The sequence below is a fragment of the Rhamphochromis longiceps genome, linkage group LG23 (genome assembly GCF_057381845.1).
Source record: "Rhamphochromis longiceps isolate RC_006_pf linkage group LG23, R_longiceps_female_GT1.1, whole genome shotgun sequence".
Lineage (NCBI taxonomy): Eukaryota > Metazoa > Chordata > Actinopteri > Cichliformes > Cichlidae > Rhamphochromis > Rhamphochromis longiceps.
In genome coordinates, this window is record NC_140578.1 from 1,378,669 (window position 1) to 1,393,193 (window position 14,525).

Below are 14,525 nucleotides of genomic sequence, written 5' to 3' on the forward strand. Positions count from 1 at the left end.
TTAGCCAAAATATTATCTAAATACAAAGCATTCAGTGTTGTATGAAGGCTGTTTATGTGACTATGTTACATAAAATAAACAATATATTGCTTGAACTTACCTAAATAATTTTACAATCTACAGGGACTCCTGTAGATTTTCCAGTATGGGTCACAAACTGCAGTAAGCGCTCACGTTCCTGCCTTTTCTTTTAAACACTCAGGATGACTGAGGCACATAATGACACCGGGTACAGAGTAAGTGGAGGCGATCAAAGGAAACTTCACAGAGCTAAAGGACCCCCGCACCAGCAAACGTTAGCACATGTTGACATGTCAGAACAGCATATGAGAGCGCTTCAAAGGGCCTTATGATGCAGCAGCTATGAGGTAAAAAAATAAAATAAAGCATCTGATACATTGGAAAAGCCTTGTTATCTACATCTGACGCACACGACATTCACATGAACCGGCACGAATATAAATGTGAGTTTGTTCCAGTGGTCTCGTACTGACCCAGATCTCAGTTAAAGGAGCTTCAAGATTCGCTCGTGTTTTTAAACTGTCACGATTTTCAGGTAATTTTGCCCTCATTAACTTCAAGCCTGTAATCTCTGACTCGAACAACGAGGAACAAGGAGGCTCATTATAATCCAGCACGAGCTCCCTAACAGCAGATTAAAGAATGAACGAATCGAGCAGCGGTTTCAGGTTTTAAATCAAATCTGGTAACAGAGTAGTGACTTCATTTAGTGTGGCCATAAAACCCCTCTGGGATAGAGGAGGGGTGAGTTCCCAGTGGCATTATGGGACGGAGCATTTATTTTGTTTTGATCGGACAACGACGGCACAAATCGTCAGCGGGATGATGACACGAAGCTTGTGTAGACTTGCTGGACGTTCACGCTCCACTTCAGGTGAGCCCTGCACAAACAGAAAAGAGCACAAAGAACTATCATGTCTGCACAATAAAAACATGTAAGTGTTATTTTAGACAGTGCAGCTGTCTATGAGGGACAGAAAAGGCCCACACTGTGTTTGTCTAAGGAGTAAACAGCCAATTATTTTGGAAAGAAGGAAACAAAGACGGGACTTGTGCTTCTAAAATCTTTTACTATCACTCACTTTTTGTAGTTAAACTGACAAGATTATACTTAGTGGTCAGTTCATTAGGTAGAACGAGTTGGATCTGCTTTTTGCTTTCCGAGCAGCCTCGGTTCAAGGTGCTGGAAGCATTTCCTAGAGATGTGGGTCTATACTGACACAATAACATCAGACAGCTGCAGTAGATTTGTTGGTTGAACATCCATGATGTCCATCTCCCGTTCAACCACATCCCAAAGGTGCTTCACTGCACTCGAATGGTCTCCGCAGTCACCAGATCTCAATCCAGTAAACTTGTCATGTTCAAGAAACCAGTTCTGAGTTTTGTTGCACGGCACATTATCCTGTTGTAAGCACCCATATGCAGATGGGTCCATTCATGCTGACAGGCCATCCCCCACACCTCCGTCACACCAGTCTGCACCACCACTATATGAGGCAGGATGGATCCATGCTCTCGTGATGTTTTTGCCACATTCTGACCCTACCAGCTGAATGTCACTGCAGAAATCTTGACAAAACACTCACCCAGCTGACAAAACACAAGCACTGCACATTGCACAGCATACACAGTGTAGTCTATGCAGTGAGGAATGCTTGGACCGTTACACAGACCTACTCCACATATGCATAGCACAGCACAGGAGAACCACCTCAGTAGGACGAGATTCAGCTGGATATCTGCACTTGTAAAAGAGGGAGGACATGTTTGGTTATGCTAATGTTCCCATTTTGGAGCAAGAAGACAGAGGAGACGTTTTCATTAAGTATAAATCGTTTAACAGAGACGGTGCCTTACAGCATCAGGAATCAGCCACCCACAATGCAGTTTTGGAGTCTCTTTGCAAGCTGATTCAACCCACGCTCACATAATGAAGAGCGCGATGGAGCAAAGTCTCACGAACAATTAACAACTTGGTGGAAATGACCCTTAACGACTTGCTTCATTAACAGTGGGCCAATAATTCCCAGGATTATGTCCAAAGGGAGAATCCCACTAGAAATTGAATACCAAGGATTTTCCACCAGTTGTTTTTGAACTGAAAAAGGTTCTTGAATACGAGGTCCAGTTTCCTTTTCCTCAAGCGCTAAAAACTGACCCAGATAACAGAGAACGTACACAGACAATCTGCTGTGGTCCTGTTTTGGCGAGCCTGTGAGAACTGTAGCCTCGGTTTCCTGTTCACAGCTCACAGGAGCAGCAGTGTGGTCTTCTGCTGCCGTGTACCACCTGCAGTGGTTATTTCACTTACTGCTGCCTTCCTATCAGCTCACAGATGTCTGGTCATGACCTTTGACCTCTGGCATCAACAAGGCATTTTACCCACTTGTATGGGTTTAAACTTCAGCAGTTTGACTCGACTACGTCAACATGCCACAGTGTATCGAACTACTGCCACGTGATTGGGTGATTCGAAATTTGCATTAAGGCAGTTGAAGGAGTGTACCTAATGAAGTGGCCTGTATGAGTCTATGATGGGTCAGTCCTAAACTAAAAATGATCTCTTTTCAAGTAGTTTAAAAAATTGACAAGAATCTTGCTTCTGCACCTCAGTGATGTGTAGCATTAGCACACTGTCTCTCTGAGCATATCAGCCGGACAGTCACAGGTCACTACTCTATACAACCTTCAGCCACCTGGTTTCTACCAGCATGTGCTGCCACATTAGCAGCCTGTAAGGATATTATCGATTAAAACAAACAAACAAACTATCCACTGAAATTTTAGCCTGAATCAGGTTCTGTACAGGAGTTATCTACCTCAAGGACTGACAATATGACTTAAAATGAACAGTATTAACCTCTTCAGTCAGCCATATGTTGATGATAAAAACACCAAAATTGTTTGAAATCCAGAGATACAGCACAAACTGTGTAAGGCTAAAGTTTGGTGAAATATGTAAAATACCCCTAAAATCTAAAAACAAAGCAAAGTTTGTTCCCTCATCACATCACTTAAATGACGTGGAAGATACAGAATATGTACGTGACCATCAGCTGGGTTAAGTTAACACAAAATATGAGATTATAAGAATCTCTGAAGTACACGAGAAACTGAGAAATGTTGTTTCACAGCTGTAACTTTAGAAAGCAGAAAAGAAGCTGCACCAGACAGAATCAAGCAAACGTAGAGAAAGAAACACTGAAGGAGAAAAGCTCAGCTAATGACAGAACCTCAGTATTTAAAGGCAGCGAAGAAGCACACATCACACGAGTACCAACTCACACCGTGCAAACTGTGAAACTGCGTCCTGCTCAGTTCTACTTTTAGCACCAAAGCAATCAGATGAATATTTTTTCAGTTTGTGACCCTGACAATGCGCAACAGATGAACCTGTCCAACCATCATAGAACATTAATCCAAAATTAGGACACATCATAGACCCAGAGTGATGTACTTCTATAAACATAAACTGGAATCTGTTGTCACGTCTGCAGAGGCTTAATGGGCGATGCGGTAAACTCGTGTGAGAGCAGAGCACCATCTTGTGGCTGAAATAAGAAGTGCAACGTTACCTTCAAATCTCCGTCCGTCTCAGAACCCTTGACCTACAATCATTGATTTTGGCCTGAAAAATAAAAGTAAAGGTAAGAGCTGTGATAACGAACTGAAACCTGATGAGCTTCTGAGTTTGTTGTCACACATTAAAATGTGGTTAGAGGACCTCTACCTCTCAGACTTTTTCACGGGCTCCTGTGGGGCTGGATGCTGTTGCTGCTGTCTCTGCTCCTGCTCAATCCTACACACACACACACACACACACACACACACACACACACACACACACACACACACACACACACACACACACACACACACACACACACACAGTTACATACACAGAGTTATTAGATGGGAGTCTTGTGTAGCCAATTATCCAGTTCTAAGTGCTTAAGCCACTCTTAATTCTGCACACAGTTATATGTATATAATAATATGCACGACGAGGTTGGCGCGTAATGCTATTTAAAACTGCACAAAGCTATATCTTACCTTTCCCTCCGCGCTTTAATCCTCTCCTCGTCAAATCTGAAAACGAGAGGTGCTGTTATATCCTCACATCACACAGTAAATCCTGCCATCTAAGTCCTCTTTTTAGGAACTGAGGCAATAATCTTATTTTACATTTATTCAAACAGCAGTCTTGTTCTCGGTTTGGTTTAAATGAGTAATAACTTTAAAAAAAGAAAAAAGGATTAACCGCTGCCTGCAGGTAAAGCTCACGTTCTCCATCTAGCGGTCACAGGTACTTACTGCACCACACACTCGGGGACATGGACGTGCTCCATGGGCACCATTTCTGCCAGTTCGTCCAGGCTGTGGACGTACTGGATCTTATTCATGAACTTCACACTGCAGAGGACGAGAGAAAAGCAACACAACAGTTACACAGATACACAAAAAGACAAACAATAAAAAAAATCTGCAGCAAACAGATCCACGCTGTCAAACTGATATTTTAAATGAGAAAGAGATTAAAGTTATTATAGTCGCTCTGTGTCAGACCTCCCGTCTCAGGGATGTTTCCTTTCCTGCACATTACACTTCATTCTGCTCGACCCGGCTTTATACTTACTATGAAATCTTGATTTTATTGTATTATTCTGTAAAATTAACCCATTTACCCATATGGGGACATAGTTAGTAGCAACTATGTAACAAAGTAACAAGTGAGCTTAGTTTATAGACTTGACAGGACTGTCTGATCTCAAATAGCTATCAGAAAAATAAAAAGCACATCCCAAACAAGGACTCAGTTCTCGGGAGGTCAAAAGACATCGTGTGGCCTGTATCGATTAACCTTCAGGTCTTAATGGAAAACGTTCAGTGTTTGATATTCAGCTTGTTCGTATCACCTGATAAAAGGCCTCGATATAGCCAGGACGGTGCGTATAAACCACGTGGGATGAGCAATGACTAGAGACTTCAGGTTCTTCCTCAATCTGCCAGAAAACAGAAAGAAAACGTTTGTTAACAGAGTTGCATCGTTGTTCACACGTTTATGCTTTGTGTGTGTGTGCTTAAAAGTTTATTCCAATTTTATTCCCAACTGCCAAACAGGACTCAGAGCCATCGACAAGCTTTCACTGACTGACAGCTTGAGAAAACTTTTATTTCTCTCCCTTTCATATCTGTCAATATCAGCATCGTGTATGTGGGATGATGGAGATGAGCCAGAGTTCAGCGCTGATGTGAACATCTCCAAAAAGATCTATATAAAGAAATTCCCAATACGCTAGATATCAATCAATGTATTGAACTTTTTTCTGACCTTCTGTCGATCATTTGGTAGCATTTCTTCAGCCAGCTGATGCCAGGCATCTTGTTCCGAGGAGTTGCTCCGTTCATGTAAATAATCAGGTAATCCTCGGCAACGAGCATCTCCAGACTGCTCACCACATACCTGGAGGGCACGAGAGTTATGATTTCCTGTTGGGTGCAGTTCAAAATGTGTTGATATACAGGGCTTAAAAGTGCGAGTAAGTTGGCTCTGACTGAGAGACGCACAGGAAGAGGTTTTCCATGATGTAGTGGTAATCTGCACAGCTGCTGTCAGGCAGGTAACAAGCAGAAAACACAATGATGGCATTCAGGCCTTCGCCGTAATAACCTGAGGAGAGAGAGTTTAAGATTACTGTCATGGAAATCTTCACAACAAACCAGAGGAAACATATTGAATGTTTAAACTGAGACATTTTACTACTTCCTGAAAGTCATTTTTACACATGACTGGTTATAAAGAGAGCATCTCAGTTTCACCAGTTTGCAAAAAATGCATCTACAAAACATAAAATTGTGAAGACTTTGAATATCTCATCCTCTACAGTACATTATATCACCAACAATTCAGAAAACCCGGAAAAATCTCTGCATGCAGGCAACAAGGGGAAAGTTCATGATGAGCGTCAGGTGTTCAGGCGTCAGTCTGTCATGGAAATCACTGCATCCACAAATCACTGCCTGTGCACACGATCACACTATATATATATATATATATATATATATATATATATATATATATATATATATATATATATATATATATATATATATATATATATATATATATATATATATATATATATATATATATATATATATATACATACATACAGCTGGATAGCGTAGTGGTTAGACTACACGCCTTTGGAACAGAGGATCGCAAGTTCGATTCCTGCCTGGGGCGTCTGTATCCAGTAAGGGTCCTAAGGCTAGACCCCCTATGCTAAGCAAGCCTACCGCAGACATGAGCGAGACAGATAAATATGAAGGCATGCCGGCTCGGACGTCGCCCGGATCAACAAGGTCCGCGTCAGGTGTTGAGGAACCAGGGCACCCTGACGAAAAGTGGGCTACTGGAACAAGAAGGCATCGGTGGGCAAGAGACGAAAACAGGGCGTTGTTGGAATGCTACTACGCAAGTAACCCTGGCGGAAGGGGCTACATGAATAGGCTGAGGGACCTATGGATTCTTCGATACCCAACATCCACAATGACGGCGAAACAACTAGTAGCTCAGTGTTCCAACATTCGAAAGAAGGGACTGCTCTCACAGCTAGAGATTGACAAGGTACAACACAAATGCTACGGCAAGGAGGAGTCAGGACGCCAGGTCAGGGGGGCGATATCATCACCCCCACCCGAGATTGGGTACATAGCCCCAAGTGCGATAGGAGAAGGATCGTTAAGTGCGAGAGGAACTGACCTGAAAGATAGGATCATGGCCAAGCTTGAAACCTGGATCCCCCGTAGCCGGTTACCAAGATTACGTGAAGTACCCTCAGAAGGTCTGCTAGATGATGTTAATGCAGCACTACGGACGATACCTACAACCACGATTACCGACACTAACAAGCTGATCTACAATACGGCAGCAGTGATCAGTGAGATGCTTGGCTACAAGTTGAACAGCCACAAGGGGCAGTACCCTCCATGGAGAAGGAGGCTAGAGGGCAAGATCAAAGTAGCACGGAGGGAGGTTAGCCAACTAACGGAGTTGCAGAAAGGTGCGACAAAGAAGGTGCATAAGAAATACAGCAAGCTGTCCATACCTGAGGCCTTAGAAACTGCCAAGCAAAGACTCACAGCCTTGGCCAGCCGCTTGAGAAGGTACACCAGAGAGATAGAAGGCAGGAGAATAAACCAGCTGTTCTCCACAGAACCAGCAAAGGTGTACTCTCAGTGGCAAGGGAACAATAAGAGAACAGCACCACCAAGGCTGGAGACCGAGCAATACTGGAAGAGCATATGGGAGAAGGACGCAACCCATAACGGCAATGCTCAGTGGCTAGTGGATCTGAGGGCAGACCACAGCAACCTCCCCGAACAGGATCCAGTAACCATCACAGTGGCAGATATCCAAGAAAGGGTCTCCAGTATGAAGAGTTGGACAGCACCAGGGCCCGACATGGTTCACGCCTACTGGCTAAAGAAGCTGACTGCACTCCACGAGCGTCTAGCAGCACAAATGAACCAGCTGCTAGTTAACGAGAGACACCCGGAATGGCTAACCGAAGGTCGGACGGTCCTGATCCCCAAGGACCCCAAGAAGGGACCGGTCCCCTCCAACTACCGACCAATAACCTGCCTCAGTACTACATGGAAGCTCCTGTCAGGCATCATATCGGCTAAGATGAACAGGCACATGGGTCAATACATGAGCGGGACACAGAAAGGAATTGGCAAGAATACCAGAGGCGCAAAACACCAGCTACTGGTAGACAGAACAGTCAGCCGAGACTGCAAGACCAGACTGACCAACCTGTGCACTGCCTGGATTGATTACAAGAAGGCCTATGACTCAATGCCCCACAGCTGGATACTGGAATGCCTAGAATTGTACAAGATCAATGGGACCCTAAGAGCCTTCATCAGGAACTCAATGGGGATGTGGCGTACAACACTAGAGGCCAACTCCAAGCCCATAGCACAAGTCACCATCAAGTGCGGGATCTACCAAGGAGATGCTCTGTCCCCACTGCTGTTCTGCATAGGCCTGAACCCCCTCAGTGAGATCATTAACAAGACTGGCTACGGATACCGACTACAGAACGGAGCAGTTGTCAGCCACCTCCTGTACATGGATGACATCAAGCTGTATGCCAAGAGTGAACGAGACATCGATTCACTGATCCACACTACCAGGCTATACAGCAATGACATTGGAATGTCGTTCGGACTGGAGAAGTGTAGTCGGATGGTAACAAAGAGAGGGAAGGTAGTCAGAACTGAGGGGATTGAACTACCAGAAGGCAACATTGCAGACATAGAGGACAGTTACAAGTACCTGGGGATCCCGCAGGCGAATGGGAACCATGAAGAGGCCGCTAGAAAAGCTGCAACCACCAAGTACCTGCAGAGGGTCAGGCAAGTCCTGAGGAGTCAGCTGAATGGTAAGAACAAGATCCGGGCCATCAACACCTATGCCCTGCCCGTGATCAGGTACCCTGCTGGGGTAATAGGCTGGCCAAAGGAGGAGATAGAAGCCACTGACATAAAGACAAGAAAGCTCCTTACCATGCATGGAGGGTTTCACCCCAAGTCCAGCACCCTGAGGCTGTACGCTAAGCGGAAGGAAGGGGGCCGGGGACTGGTGAGTGTCAGCACCACAGTCCAGGATGAGACAACGAACATCCAAGAATACATTGGGAAGATGGCCCCAACTGACCGAGTGCTCAGTGAATACCTCAGGCAGCAGAAACCCAAGAAAGAGGAGGGAGACGAGGAACCATCATGGAAGGACAGGCCCCTGCACGGTATGTACCACCGGCAGATAGAGGGGGTGGCTGATATCCAGAAATCCTACCAGTGGCTGGACAAAGCTGGACTGAAAGACAGCACAGAGGCACTAATCATGGCAGCACAAGAACAAGCTCTGAGCACAAGATCCATAGAGGCTGGGGTCTATCACACCAGGCAAGACCCCAGGTGCAGGCTGTGTAAAGATGCCCCAGAGACAATCCAGCACATAACAGCAGGGTGCAAGATGCTAGCAGGCAAGGCATACATGGAACGCCATAACCAAGTGGCCGGCATAGTGTACAGGAACATCTGTGCCGAGTATAACCTGGAAGTCCCGAGGTCAAAATGGGAGATGCCCCCAAGGGTGGTGGAGAATGACCGAGCTAAGATCCTGTGGGACTTCCAGATACAGACGGACAAAATGGTGGTGGCTAACCAACCGGACATAGTGGTGGTAGATAAACAGAAGAAGACGGCCGTAGTGATCGATGTAGCGGTTCCGAATGACAGCAATATCAGGAAGAAGGAACACGAGAAGCTGGAGAAATACCAAGGGCTCAGAGAAGAGCTCGAGAGGATGTGGAGGGTGAAGGTAACGGTGGTCCCCGTGGTAATCGGAGCACTAGGTGCGGTGACTCCCAAGCTAGGCGAGTGGCTCCAGCAGATCCCGGGAACAACATCGGAGATCTCTGTCCAGAAGAGCGCAGTCCTGGGAACAGCTAAGATACTGCGCAGGACCCTCAAGCTCCCAGGCCTCTGGTAGAGGACCCGAGCTTGAAGGATAAACCGCCCGCAGGGGCGTGCTGGGTGTTTTATATATATATATATATATATATATATATAAAAAGCTCTCAATTAGCAATAAAATAATCCTTAAAATCCTTATATATATATATATATATATATATATATATATAAGGATTTTAAGGATTATTTTATTGCTAATTGAGAGCTTTTTCTGACTCTCACCTCCGTGTGTGATGACCCGAAGGTAAGGTCTGATGACCTGCATGTCGATGCGATGTTCCTGTTCTCCGATGATCACTGTTCTCCAGAGGCGTCCGTTGTTGGCATTCCCATCCTCGCCCACCTCTCCGGATCTGTCAACGGGATTTGCTTTCGCTGATGCCACCGGTGTGTCATCTGGGCACGAACAGAGTTATGCTGAATCATTTTAGTCGAAGGGAAACATTGATCATAATATGTGTAAGCTCCTTTTAAGTTAGGTTGTGTTACAGATCCTTTCCTTTTGCAAAGTCTCTGTAAAAATCGACATGTATTAGTATGTTTAGGTTAAAGAGCACAGTGTAACTTCTCAGCTGACATTTTATGGTACGTGCATGGATACATGTAGTGAATTTTCAGCTTAAATAGCAACAAAAAACCCTTTTTGCCTAAAGTTCAGCCTCAACTAGCTTTTTGAAGCTGATGGATTAATATCAGGAGTAAAAACAGCGACCTGTTATGGATCTGCTAACCTTCCCACTCCAGGTCATTGCCATTCGTGATGAACTCGAGTGAGTCGGTTTCATCTGGAGTGTCGATGTCGTCAACGTTTATGTCCAGGTCATCCGGCGTGTCCAGGAAGTCATCTGACAACAAAGAACCTTCACTTTGATCCAGGGAGAGGTTCATCTCCGGGGCGATCAACGTACGCCTCTTCCGGTGGGATGAGGACACACCGCCGCTGCCTCCTCCTCCCGGTGAGCTCACGTTCAGGGAGGTAGGATGAGCTACAGTGAGACCAGAGGGCAGGAGGAAAGAGACTGTGATTCATGCCACACAGAGAGGGGTTTGTCATCAATAATGATCATTCGGTGACCCCCGACTTGTTGGTGTTACTTACAGGTTCTGTCATCTGTGAGACCACAGGAGGGGTCCATGTCTCCGTACTCTGGTAGTGGTCTGGTTGGAAACATGCATACACTATGTAAGCATCTAGCGCTGTGTTTGCCCAATCTATTACACGACAGAGAGGAAGTTGTGATGCTGCAGAGAGTAAAGGTTCAGCCACACAGTACAAAAACCCATCATTTTTCCTCAGCTGAGATAAATGCATCCTAAAGCACGCCCTACTTTGTAACTATGACCTCATAATAAAATGGATCCATGTGATTAGGACCGTGTTAAAAGGTCCAAGCTAGGCATGGGTGTTGTCACTAATCTGGCTAAGCGCTGAAAAGAAGAGCACGCAGAAGAGGATAGAGATGGTTATTAACTTGTCTCCGGGGAGAGACGAAGATTACAGCGCCGCCGGGCAGGGTGTGAGTCAGAGCGGATGATGGAGGGGTGGAGAAACAGTTTGCATGCAAACAAAGTGTCTGCATTTCTGCTTCTGTTTACACTCTGCACAGAAGGAGGAGAGGATGGGAGGACATCAACATCTTCCTCTTCTTCCCTCCTTGTCAAATGTGTCTAAAGCAGAAAAAGCAAGCAAATGGGGGCAAACGTGCTTGCACCTGCATGTGTTGTCTGTCGGCAATAAAACCCGAGGAACAACCGAGGAGCTGAGTGCACAGCTGTGCTCTCACTGGTTAAAAAAAACTGGGAGGAGGAGAGAGCTCTAGCGCAGTGTTGTTCAGCAGAGAGGGTCTTAGCTGCATTCCCGTGAAAGCCAACCGTCTCATCCTCCCATTCGCGGGAGGACAGTTGTGTGACAGTGCGGGCTCCTCCTGAGCCAACAATCACGCTTCAGCCCACAGAAACAGACACTGTGCCTCTATTCCCCGAGGACCCCTGCAGTGACTACTGATCCGCCGCTTCCTTTGTCACAAATGAAGCTCTTTTTTTTATAGAAATGCAAACTGACGAGGGGGGCGAGCTCAAGCTCATCTGTTTATGTCTGCATTATCTCTTAAGATCAGCACGAACCACTGATGCTTACCTTACGGAGACAGCTGCTTTTGTCCAAGCCGATCCTTAATGATCTTTATCTTTTACCTCACGCACCTCTGTGTTTGGGCTCATTCCCTGTCCTCTCAGCTGGTGTGAGCCAAACCGGAGCAGAGCATCACTCTGATTCTTCTTTAATAACTGACTGACCCTCCGTCTTTAACCACAACCTGCCACCATATTCCTGAACTGGTGTTGTTGATCAGCGACTGCCGTTGCGTCACATGACGTTGCCCGACACCGCTTCCAAGACGGCGCTGCACCTGCTCCCTGGCTTCCTGCCTCCCCCATCCAACAAAGGAGGAGGGAAAAGGGAGGAGGAGGAGCAGGAGGAGGAGGATGGAGCCCAGTGCTGATTTTCATCACACTTTCCTGCCACTTATTTTCTGCTCATTAAGCTCTGAATTTCAGCCACTGCTCATCAAATTCCCATAATTATAAACAATATCGCAGATCTTATCCTGTTGTGGAAAATTACCAATCAGCTGAGGATTTAAAGGAGAATAAGTGGATTTTTTTTTAAATCTTACAATCAGTTTTCATCATCACATCAACACGACCGCGCATTAGATGCCTTTAAAAAGTGGAAGGATCATACCTGGGGAAGTCTTCATCCTGCCACTCGTCTTTTACTTCCATGTTCTCCATTCGTAGAGTCGCCTCTGTGGTGCCCATCCCTCAGAGAGGAGAGCAGGGGCCTGGAGGTGTGCAGAGAGTTTTTATGAGCAATAGCACTCGCAGTCACAGACCAAAGGTGTCACACATTGCTGCACTGCAGGAACATGTGTTTTGGCCTGTATGCTGAGGGAAAAGTCAAATAATTGACTCTCTTTCATTATAATTAGGGGGCTTAAGTCACTGCAGCTCACGTGGTTTTCATCCCCCCGGCCCACCGGAGCACATGTGAGAGGCATGTGACTGGATCGGACTGAGCTCGCTTTTCTGCGCTCAGAAATCCTTCAAAAGTCAAATATGAAAATTGACTTTGGCCTCGCCTGGAATTCCACAGGCAGACGTGGAGGACAAAACTGACTCCTCTTTAAGTCTACCACACCTCTGCTTTCTCAGGCTTCCAGGCACTAACACAATTAAATAGAAAACCTGAAAAGCATGAATTAATTTGTGCTTAAGAGCTTAGAGAGAATTCTCAGTCAACTGCACGAGTCCTAAAGTTCTGCTTTCCTCATGCTTTTCCGAGCCTGTTCCACAGAGCGATGGAAGCATTTCCACTCTTGGGTTGCAGGTTGCACTTAGAAACAGAATGAAAAGGTGTGTTTAGCCACAAAAAATGTGCTGTAGTACAACCAGCCCCAGTGCGATGATGACATTCAGCAGTGCATACCGAAATAATAGCAACACTGTGATATAATCGCTAGGAGTGGTGTGGTTTTGGCAGCAGCACTTGTGGCTGTGTATGAAATGGAAGGCAGCCAAATAACTAACAAAGGAAATAATTTGTTTCCACATGTTTTGTTTTATTATGCACAAGAAAAATTCTTGTGTGGAGGCAAGCCAGCAGGCGTAAATCGCAAAATCATGTTTATAAAAAAATAAATAAACACCATGTAACTGTGAGCGGGTTGTTTCTTCCCGGTCTTCAGATGTGAACATCAATGATTTCTGCAAAGCCAATCAGCACCAAAAGGTGCAGTAAAATGGCTCCACAGCCTTTCTAGGTCACCCCAAGTGGAGCATCCAACAGAAAAGATTTCTCACATTAACGGACAATCGTGCATGCGTGTGCAAGCTGTGTGACCATGCATAAAATAAATGCAAGGATGTTAAACTCACACGAGCGGCGTGAGATCTCCCGATGTGGAGCGTCTTCTTCGTCCTCAGTCACAGATGCACAGATTTGAGGGGAGACCGCCCCGCTGCTCCACATCAACAGAAAAGCGTGGGTCAGTCTAAAATTCCTCCTCCTCTTTCTCTCTCCGTCTCTCATTCATTCGTTCGGAGTCACGCACGCGCACTTGTGCACGGACACAGTCATACACTGTCCTCGATGTCCGCGGCTCGCCAGCAGCAGGTGTCTGAGGACAGGGGGCACCTCTGTTCTGGACCCCCCTCTCCTCTCCTCCGCCTCTGGTCACCTTTGTTGGGGGAAGACTGGCCGTGAAGAGCGAGCCGACAGCCTTGCCTCTCAGCTCTTACTTCCACACCACCGAGACACAAAATTCCTTTAATGGGAACGCATCTGCTCTGGCATCGTGATCTCTCTCTATATATATATCGACCCCCCCTCTCTTCTCCCTTAATGTGGACCCAAATACCTTTGGAGAAGCTTTTTCTTCTCACCACAGTATCAATTGAAAAGCTTCTTTGGGCTTCCACTGTATTTACATTCCTCCATGGAAGTAGCTTATTTATCCCTGCAGCAACTTGGGAAAAATAAGCACCAGCCTCTGTCTCCTTTTAGTCCCATCAGATAATCCTGCTGTTGTTTTCAGTGGTGGTCTGTGTGGCTGCTGTTCCCTGGCAACAGCATCTCTCTCCATCCATAGCCTCTCTTCAGCCTCTATGCCTCCTTGCTCGTGCCTCTTTCATACCTGCTACCCCACTACATGAATTATTCAGACCCTTACTTCACTTTCTGCCAGCCAATCATATCACCCCTACAGCTTCACCGCATACTATGGCTGAAAATACTTGTTCTGCACATTCCTAAAAGGTCTCTTTTATTCTGTCCATAAGGCCTCGTGAGTAATTACCCGCGAGAAAAAGCTTTTAACAAATATTTGTGTCCCTCTTATGCATAATAAGGGTTTTCCTCTTCTTCTTTTTTTGTACGGATCCTGAGCTGATGC

General features: G+C 45.7%; 1 protein-coding gene across 2 annotated transcripts; it reads right to left on the reverse strand.

Moving 5' to 3' along the window:
- Positions 1–764: 764 nt before the first annotated feature.
- atcaya (ATCAY kinesin light chain interacting caytaxin a) lies at positions 765–14,505 on the reverse strand. Of its 2 annotated transcripts, XM_085398638.1 has the most exons (13): positions 13,510–14,505; positions 12,317–12,416; positions 10,673–10,731; positions 10,305–10,559; positions 9,796–9,969; positions 5,593–5,695; positions 5,357–5,488; positions 4,941–5,027; positions 4,339–4,437; positions 4,078–4,113; positions 3,755–3,823; positions 3,600–3,652; positions 765–902 (listed from the first exon to the last, which is right to left on the reverse strand). In XM_085398638.1, exons 2-12 carry the CDS (start codon positions 12,391–12,393, stop codon positions 3,619–3,621), a joined length of 1,125 nt encoding a protein of 374 aa, XP_085254764.1. In that variant the 5' UTR covers positions 12,394–12,416; positions 13,510–14,505; the 3' UTR covers positions 765–902; positions 3,600–3,618. The 2 variants fall into 2 exon arrangements, with proteins under 2 accessions (XP_085254764.1, XP_085254765.1); XM_085398639.1 differs by lacking the exons at positions 12,317–12,416; positions 13,510–14,505 and adding an exon at positions 11,711–11,989.
- Positions 14,506–14,525: the final 20 nt, after the last annotated feature.